Genomic DNA, 9,530 nt, shown 5'->3' with positions numbered 1-9,530 from the left:
GCATCATTATGATCATCATGAGTGAGTGAGTGAGTAAATGAATGAGTGAGTGAGTGAGTAAATTAATGAGTGAGTGAGTGAGTGAGTCACTTAGAGACTGAATGATTGATTGCTTGAGTGAGTGAGTGAGTAAATGAATGAGTGAGTGTGTGAGTGAGTAAATGAATGAGTGAGAGAGTGAGTGAGTGACTTAGAGACTGAACGATTGATTGCTTGAGTGAGTGAGTGAGTGAGTGAGTGAGTGAGTGAGTAGATGAATGAATGAGTGAGTGAGTAAATGAGTGAGTGAGTTAGAGCCCCATTAGGAGGCAGCAGAAAGTGAGACCGGTCACTACTGTGGCTCTCAGGTTTCTCTGTGCTTGTGCTCTCCTGTGCGGTGAGAAAACACAGCTGCCGGAGCAGCACCCCCACAACGCACTGCTGACCTTCAGCTGAGCAAGAGCAGAACGCACTGATTCGCTTGTGAAAGGGCCTGACATGTTTCTCTGCATGTGCATGTACGTGACTGTGTGTTTGTGTGTGTGTGTGTGTGTGTGTGTGTGTGTGTGTGTGTGTGTGTGTGTGTGCGCGCGCGTTTGTGAGTGTTGCAACACACAACAGGTGTGACGCAGTTCCCCGTTTCCCAATGCAAGGGCTCACTGACTGCAACCCTAATGAGCCAATTACACTCCAGCATGCGACAGCAACCGCTGGTCTCCACATGTGAAAGTGAGAGGGTGAAAAGTCCCCCCCGCCACCTCTCTCTCTCTCCCTCTCTCTCTCTCTCTCTCTCTCACTCCCTCTCTCTCCACACATGGTTCAGCTGCAGCCCTGCTGTGGGCTCCTGGCTTCCAGACACCCGGGCTGCCTGTCGCTGAGAGTGTTCCCGATTAGTGGCCTGCGAGGTGGGGCGTGGGAGGCTGGAGGCTTGGGGGGGGGCAACATTCTCAGGTGGAGCCCACATGGGAGCTTGGGACTCTGCGGCCTGAGCTGACGGTGAGACGCATGGTGTCCCCCGTGTCCCTTTTACGAGGGGGGGAGGGCGCAGGATATTGGGGTTAAGTGTCTCTCCCTGCTTCGGTGCTGCATATGATGAGGAAGTGATGAAAATCAAGCGGCAAATAATATGTTGCACATGAGAACGCCGCCCGTGGCGGTTCCAGTGTGTTGACAGAGCTCAGGCGTCTGGTGGGTGGGCACACTCGAGTCCTGGTGGTCTTGGCTGAAGCCCCCTTCCATAGCGCGAGAGGAACAATGAAAACGAATCTGTCAGCTGTTTTAGGCGATCAGAATCATATAAAATATTCGGTAAATAAGATAAGTCTAAAGATTCCACTCAAAGTTTCAGCAATGATAGAATATGGTATCTTCATTGTGATGTGAATTTGCGCTTTCTGCCAAATAACCACAAGAAATCCCCTTGTTTCACACGGCCGATATGCCAGAGAATCTCAGTCACTAAATGCAAGCCCAACAAAAACACTGAAACCGGACTGGACTGCCAGTGCATCTGCGCTGAGAGACAACATCTTGGTTTAAATGAGAAGTCACAGGGGGGACTATCTCTCTGTCTCTCTCTCTCTTTCTCTCTCTCTCTCTCTCTCACTCACAGTCACACACACACACACACACAGAGATAAAGAGGGAGAGAGAGGGGGAAAAATAGGGTGGAAGGGAGAAATGAGAAAGATCAGAAGGTTCTTCTCAGCATTTTTGATTCACGAGAAGCATTTTTGCAGATCACTGGCAACAAGTGGAACAGTTAAGTGGAGTGTTCTTGAGTTTTTCTTTGGCCTCAACCTGACTCCGATGCATGCTCCGTGTGTGTTGTCGGCCCTTCCCCTGTGAGCCTGTTGCTCTGCTGATGGGAGCCATGCTGAAACAGGAGATGGCTGTTTGGCCGGCGGGCTGGTCAGCCCGAGGAGGCCAGGTCCACTCTATCGCCTCTTTGTGCTGCTGCTGTTTCTTTCTTCCCCCCCCCCTCACTGATCTAATTGTCAAAGTCACATAATCACATCAATCTGCCTTCCCAACTTCCAGCAACTGCAGCAGCAGCGCAAGCAGCACGTACTGAGAAACAGCCACGTCAACAGCACGAGACCTGCAGCGCACTCGAAAAAAGGCTCTGCTCCACACGGCTACAAAAAAACAGACGCAGACTACAGCTATTTTGAATCTGAATCAAACTTCAGAGGCCGTCCACCTATCCTAGGCTGTGTGAGGGGTGTGAGGGTTGTGGGGGGGGGGGGTGAACTCCCGAACCAACAGAGTAACTCTGAGAGTCTGGGCTCTGCCTGTTTATCCAGCCGGCAGCATCACAGCCCTCATGACCATAACAAGAAAACATGGTTGACTGGATGACACCACGTGTAAATCGGCCCATATAACAAGGGAGTTCAACAAGAGGCTGAGTCTTCAATCATCTTATTATGAGTCTGGCGCTGCCCACTTTTTTTTCCCGAGGCTGAAGGAGCCGGAGGAGAAAGGGGGGGGGGGGTACTGTCAGCTGACGGACCTCACTCAAGGTCAGGAGGAACCAGATGGAAGCCATGACATCACCGAGGCCCCAGCATCGCCGCCCAGCATCTGGCCTCCTCATTACCGTGGAAACGGACCGCTGAGGGAGAGTGTGCACTCTTCAGTCCGGGCCCGGGCCCGCCCCACGCTGGGAGCGGTGGCCCAGAGCATCGGGCTAGACCACGACCCGGCTTATGATCACAGGACACCAGTGTCAGGGTTGGCAGTTGGGACTTTTAGGCTGTGTGTGAGAGAGAGAGCAAACCACCCACACAAACACTACGGAACTCTTAAGACCAAATATCAGAGACTGGGGCACGTTCCAGAGAGCGTGGCCCAGCTTAACCCATCCCTGATGAGATTAAGGCTGGATGAAATAGAGGGGTGTGTTCATTTCACCAGCTGCACTTCTCTCTCCTGAAGCGCTCACAATATCTCTCTCCAGCTCTGCTGTGCATGGCCTTACTATCATCTTAGTCCTAATCCAGCGCCCTGTCCGTAATCCCACTGGAAGACATGTCATCTAAATGGTAGAGACTGTGGCCATGGGGTCAATCTACATATGCTTCACCAGGGCACCGCAGGACATGGCGGTCACAAATGCTTTCAAATCAGTAATCTGGATAACCTTCCATGATTCAATAAGGATGATTATAGTCTATGTGCATGAAACACTAAGCACTAGTGGGTGTTCTTCGAAGGGGCGGCTGACAACCCTCTCCTGCTATCCCACTCTCTCCACTTTGACAGAAAATGTGTGTAATTTCACTGATGCTGACCGTTTTTAAAAATGACTTTCGCTTTCATGTTCAGAAATGGTAGATTTGTCATATCTTACCTTGTCCAATTTAGCTTCAATTTCAACGACTTCTGTTTCCACCTCATCAATGTTTGCCCTGCAAAACAAACAGATGAAAAAAATTTATGTCAGTGATGATTACTCCTTAAAATACATGTTAAAACAACAGACACGGAATACAAAAATGATATTGTATGTGGTCAAATCGCATACAAGAGGGACATCACAAAGAACATGGATTTCTAGAACATTGTGAACTCAAGGGGCGAGGTCTTTTTGGGATGTTATTGTTCTATCAAATCAGCAGAGTTTATATGTAAATTTTTGAGGTAAGAGCGAGTGTTTGCATCTCTGGTGCAATGGTGAACCGACAAGGATTCATACATTTCAGACTGACAGAGGGGAACTTGGAACTGGCAAACCCCAAACCCCAGAGCTAAGCACGTAGAACTCTGTGTGTGTATTCCAGGAGGCAGAGCGAGTGACGTGGTCGCGGCCAGCTCGTAATTCAACGCAGACCGAACCCAAGCGACAGTCACATCACATCACGAACCCTGGCGTTCCCAGCTCAGCACTTCATCCCACAGCTCCACCAGCTAATACCAGCTTCTCAAACTGTTTTGAAAATTGTTTGCGTGTGTGTGTGTATGTATGTGTGTGTGTGTGTGTGTGTGTGTGTGTGTGTGTATGTGTGTCTGTGTGAGACTGAGAGAGTGTATTTGTGTTGCAGACAGTGGGACACCACCATCTTGGCCACAGGAAATGCCTCTCTACAACAACAACAAAGCAGCCGCAGCTGTGGGCTTCACCATGTCATGACACTAAGCATGCTGGGATGGAAGGGTGGTGGGTATGTCAGTGATCCCCAACTGTCACATTGCACACGCCTGTGTGCTATATGTCTCAATCAATTGGACTCCGTGCACAATCACACACATAAAAACGTCCCCCCGTCTGCAGTGGTAGCTCTGGCACGACTTTAAAATCATCATTTTTGCAGGGCCTAGCCTAGCGTCTCGGCTAGCGGAATATCGTGCAGTGGAGCGAGCGAACCCAGGCAGTGCTTCCGCACATGTTTTTCATTTGGAGCAGAAGAGATTGCGCATACGCATACACACACACACAGAGGCGCGGGCACACACATACACAGACACACACACACACACACACACACGCACACACTTGGAAGAGCCCAGCGGATCTGTGTCACACATGGGCAGAGGGAGAGCATGTCAGCTCCAGTGCCTGGCTCTCCGCGCGGTCCTGCCTCTCCGGGCTGTGCGTAGCTGCATTAGCCTGGTTGGATGGCCACAGCCTCAGTGGGCTCAGGGGTGACAGAGAGACACGTGCTGCCCTCTCTCATCCCCCCCCCCACCCCCCCAAACACCCCCACCATCACACCATCACCCTGCCTCTCAAAGTCTCAACATCCCAACAGCGGAAATCCTAAGACCCATGGACAGATCAGGGCCCATTATCCTTACCGCCACTTACACAATGAACACTCTCAGTGTGCCAAATAAAGCGGACAATGACAATGACAATAGGCAATTAAATTATATTTACAGACAGCTCAATATATAAAGCAATCAAAAAGACACAATCTGAATGATAATGGGAGACACTATGAAACAGCATCTCTCAAACACACATAGATGAATGTGATTAATGTAATGGATCTATAGTGGCTGATGCTATGTTAAGCTCAGGAGAATATAACACTCTGTGTAATGATGTATGATACCGGTTCAGAAAGCAGCATTACAGTCAGTGGTACCCAGAAATCCACCGCTTGTGCTGTCCGCCAACACAAAGGCCATCCACGAATTCCACACAAACGTGTCACGTTGTCCCCTCTGCCAGCATGGCTGCACAGTCACGTGGCCCTGGCTGCTTTAAATATGTAATAACATTTAGGCGGCACGTCACTCGATGGATGGGAGCAGCTCCTCGTGCGCTCAGGGCCTTGCAATGGAACCATGACAGTGACTGCTCCTGAAATGTCATCTCTCTTTCATGTTCCCGAGCGCCGCGTTCGCTCGGCACCACGCTGCAAGAAAACCCTCCATCAACTTCGGTAAGCCACTTAGCACATAAAAGCAGTGCGTTCAAAGCACAGAAATAAGTGGTCTCGCCATGGAATAAATTAATCTGGGGCATCCATGCGAAAGATATGCTTAAACTGCGGTGTTTTTTTTCCATACTCAATTCGGTCTACAACACTGCATTAAGCATAATGGGAGAAAATAGTGTAAATAAAGATTTCATTAAGCACATAGGCAGTGCATACCAGACAACGGGGTGTTTTGGTCTTGGGATTGTTTGACCTTTTTTTTGGTTGGATGTGCAATGAATGAAGGGGCCTCAGCCCCTGTGTGTGTGTGTGTGTGTACTGGTCTGACTGCAGCAGTTCTCATGGGGGAAGAGCTGTGACTCGTGGGTCTACTCCCCCACCTCCCCCGCCGCCTGCCCTCCAGATGTGTTTCCCCAGCGCTGGCTGGAGAGGCAGCTGCTCTCCCGGGCCCTGGGGCGCCCCGACGCCCCCCTTTCTCCTCGCCGACACCCTCAGTTGGCTGCACATGGCACTGGCCTAATAGAGGCTCTCATCGCCCCGAGCCCCGTTGCCATGGCAACACTCTGTGGGCACAGGAACCCCATCATATCATCCTGTCTGTCGAGGCTCGAGTCAGCCCACACACTAAACAAGGACATCAATAACTGTCAAAATAGCACTACCTCAAACCCCTCTGACTTGCGCATTTCCCAATACTGTCTGCCTCTCGCAAATCCTCCTGTGGTTCCGAGATGCCTTTGAAACATTTATGTGGTCATGGGGCTCGACGAGGAAGTGGAAAGGTCCTCTGAATCATACAACAACAGGCCGAGGTAGACATTACTAAGCAGCAAGTGCCGTGAGCCTGAGAATGTAGGGCAGAGCTTCGCTTAAAAAAAAAATTGGGTCGTTTATGTCTACAGGGCGGTAAGATGTAATAAACATTACGATTGGGCTCTCGGTGCCCGATGCTGAGTTGGCGCACCCTGCCCGCTTTTGGCCTGGTGGCATGCTGACACGCTGTTCTGCAGAGACGGGCAGGGCTGTTTCACCCACTTACTGTACTACTACAGGCCTCTCAGTCTCACAGCATGGAACTTACACACGGTACTACATTGCAACAGCAATCAATAGTAGTACACACATGAAAACACAACTCTAAAATGCAAACCTAAAAAATGGAAGGATCCTTGGTCAGACTGACACTGATATCAGTTTGATCTGTAGTAGATTCCATATTTACCTCCGACAAGGAGGTCATGTTTTCATCAGGGTTTGTTTGTCTGTCTGTCTGTCTGTTTGTTTGTTTGCAAGATGACTCAAAAAGTTATAAATGGATTTTGATGAAATGGTCTTCGATGGTCTGAAATGACCCAAGAAGAAATGATTACATTTTGGGAGTGATTCGTATCAGTGGATCCAGGAGGCGGTTATCTGAGTGCTTTTCTAGTATGTTTATGCAACAACTCTGACCACAGAGTGTCGTGACAGTAGTGTAGTGATCATGATGGATCTACAGTAGTTATGGTGGACAGTAATGTCACTTTATCATCAGTGACGCAGCACACAGCAAACAGCAGACCTAGAACACCTTGACTTGAACGTCTGCGTTGACAGTGACATACTACCAGTAGACTACTGGAAAACAAAGGCATGCAACATGCATGAGCGAAACATGTCATATTGGAGCGCCTGCATTATGCCAGAATCTAGGCGGAGGCGGGCGGGCGGACCCAGCGGGGAGCGGCTGCAGAGGGTGTGGGGAGTCTGGGAGCGCAGCTGAGCCCGGGGCCCCCCCACGGAATGGTGGAGGTGACGGTGGCACGTGTGGCTGGTGAGCAGGTGGTCCAGCGCCAGGAGAGAGTGCGGAGAGGAGGTCCAGGTAGTGACCCCTGAAAGAGGGCCTGTGGGTCCGCCAGCTGAGCTTGGCAAACAGCCACCCACCCCTCCCCCCACTCCATCCCACCCCTCTCTACGCAGAGAAGGGGGTTAATGAGGCCCACGGAGCAATCAAACGGGGCAACGCCGGCCAAAAACAAACAAACAAACAAACAAACAAACAAATACACAAACACCCTAAAACAAACATGGGCCTCATCACGTCCGGTCCAGTAATCGTGCTGACAGTGTTTAATGTCTGCGGCTGACCCGCCTCTATCAGTTCCCATTGTCAGAGATGGCCTTCACGTGTGAGACTAAGTGGGAGTGGGGCTCTTCATGGTAGACTGATGATACTGTTGGAGTGGGGGGGGTGCGCAGCGACTCCCCACTGAGCTGCAGGCTCTACTTCACCGTACGGTGGCCAGGGTAAGTCACATTATTAATGAGTTTAGTGTCCCAACTGAGACTCGTTAGTTAGTAGTTATGTGCGGACATGTTTGAAGTGTGTGTGTTTGTGTGTGTCTGTGTGTGTGTGTGTGTGTGTGTGTGTGTGTGTGTCTGTGTGTGTGTGTGTGTGTGTGTGTGTGTGTGTGTGTGTGTGTGTGTGTGTATCTCGCTGTCTGGCTATGAGTGCATGAGTGTGTGTGTGTGTGTGTGTGTGTGTGTGTGTGTGTGTGTGTGTGTGTGTGTGTGTTCCTTTTCGGCTTCCTTGAGCATTCTCAGTGGGGATATTCTTAGCCACTCAATTATTCCCTTAATGTCACCCTCCTCCTTTCAGGCCTGTCTGGCATAATAGAATGAACAGACAGGTGCCCCCCAGCTATGACTGCCCCCCCTCCCCTTAACCCTCCAAAAAAGATGCCTGCTCCTCGCTATACTTAGAGTACAAAGCAGGTCACTGAAATGCCTCCCTGACAAATGCACACATTCTCCAAGCATTTCTCGAAAGCATGACACTTCATTTGGATTCCCACCTCTCTAGGAGTTCCCGTCCTGGCCTCAGTGAACCCTTGCAAGACAGAGCTATTCTTCAATAGAAGTTCTAAAATCTGTTTCTGCCATACATCAATGTTTTCCAGCAGGAACATTACTACAAAAAAATGGCTGTTTTACTGTAACACCAGACTTGTGCGAAAACAAGTGCACAACCAGTGCATTGGTGCCACTGCCAACAGGCTGAAATAGCTCGTTCCCTGCAATTTCATGGCTGGAGATTGTCCACTCCGAGATATCATGTTAAAATCCCCACCCCCACCCGACCCCTTTTTTGCATTTCATTGTCTGCTTCTCGGCATCCTAAAGAAGGAAACAGACTGGCAAAAATGCACTGATTGCTGTTGCCACAGCAACTGACTAGGAAATGCCCGATCCATGATGCACTCCCTCCTCCCGCTGAGGCTTACATGCAGACAGAGTGCCCTGTGAAAAGCTGGCAGTCTGACAACGACACTCATTCCGAGCAGTGAGCAGTACAGTGATGCACACTCAACTCTTAGTTTCTCATAAGAGAAACGTCTCGATCCGCACAAATTGCAAAGATTAGATGATGGACAAATGCCTTGTTTTCTATAAACACTTACATCTCTAAGTCTCACTCTGACGCGACAATGATAGTGTGCTACTTCCATCATAGTCCTGTTCATTCACATGGCTAGAAGTTGGCCTCCGATCGATCATTGTTCTCCTCATTCTGAGGCATTCATTTGCATCATGCAAATTACTTTGTTTTGCGCAGATTGGCTTTTGGTCAAGACAGCGACCAAATTATGCAGCCTTTCACTCCACAAACAAAGAGAGAGGGACAGAGGGACAGAGGGAAGGGGAGGGGAGGCGGGGTTGTGGTCAGAGAGGGAGGGACAGGAGTTTTACTAGTTCTGCTGCAAGGAGTAGGGCAAACTTCATGTCATGTTAACAAAGTGATGGCGGGGCTGAGGAGGCTGAGGGGGCTGAGGGGGCTCTGTTGGCCGGGTGACAAGGAGTCGGGGGTCCCCTTCGTCTGGGCCATCTGTTGGACCCATGTGCAGAGGCGTGCCACCCAGCTAATCAGGCATATCCTGCCCCGGGAGGCGCCACCCCACACATACCCCCACACACACAACACGCAAACCACACACAACCTGGAGGGCTGGAGCAGGCTGGGGCATGCAAACAAACACACACACCCACCCAGTCAAGAGCTTAGCATGTGTGTGTGGGTGTGTGTGGGTGGGTGTGTGTGGGTGGTGTGTGTGGGTGTGTGGGTCTGGGTAGAGGGTAGGTCTTGTTTTCTCACACATAACTCTCTGGTGAGCCAGCGGGCCA

General features: G+C 50.3%; 1 protein-coding gene across 1 annotated transcript in view; it reads right to left on the bottom strand.

Annotated features, from left to right (window-relative positions):
• The window catches only part of acap3a (ArfGAP with coiled-coil, ankyrin repeat and PH domains 3a), a 65,499-nt gene that overhangs the window by 34,065 nt on the left and 21,904 nt on the right, over window positions 1-9,530 (bottom strand). The window contains exon 2 of the mRNA XM_062541179.1: window positions 3,335-3,392. Within this exon, the coding sequence (XP_062397163.1) occupies window positions 3,335-3,392 (58 nt within the window). The remainder of the gene's footprint in view (window positions 1-3,334; window positions 3,393-9,530) is intronic.

The sequence above is a fragment of the Sardina pilchardus genome, chromosome 7 (assembly GCF_963854185.1).
Source record: "Sardina pilchardus chromosome 7, fSarPil1.1, whole genome shotgun sequence".
NCBI lineage: Eukaryota > Metazoa > Chordata > Actinopteri > Clupeiformes > Clupeidae > Sardina > Sardina pilchardus.
The sequence above is the reverse complement of the archived record's forward strand: the minus strand, read 5'-3'. Positions and strand labels throughout refer to the sequence as shown.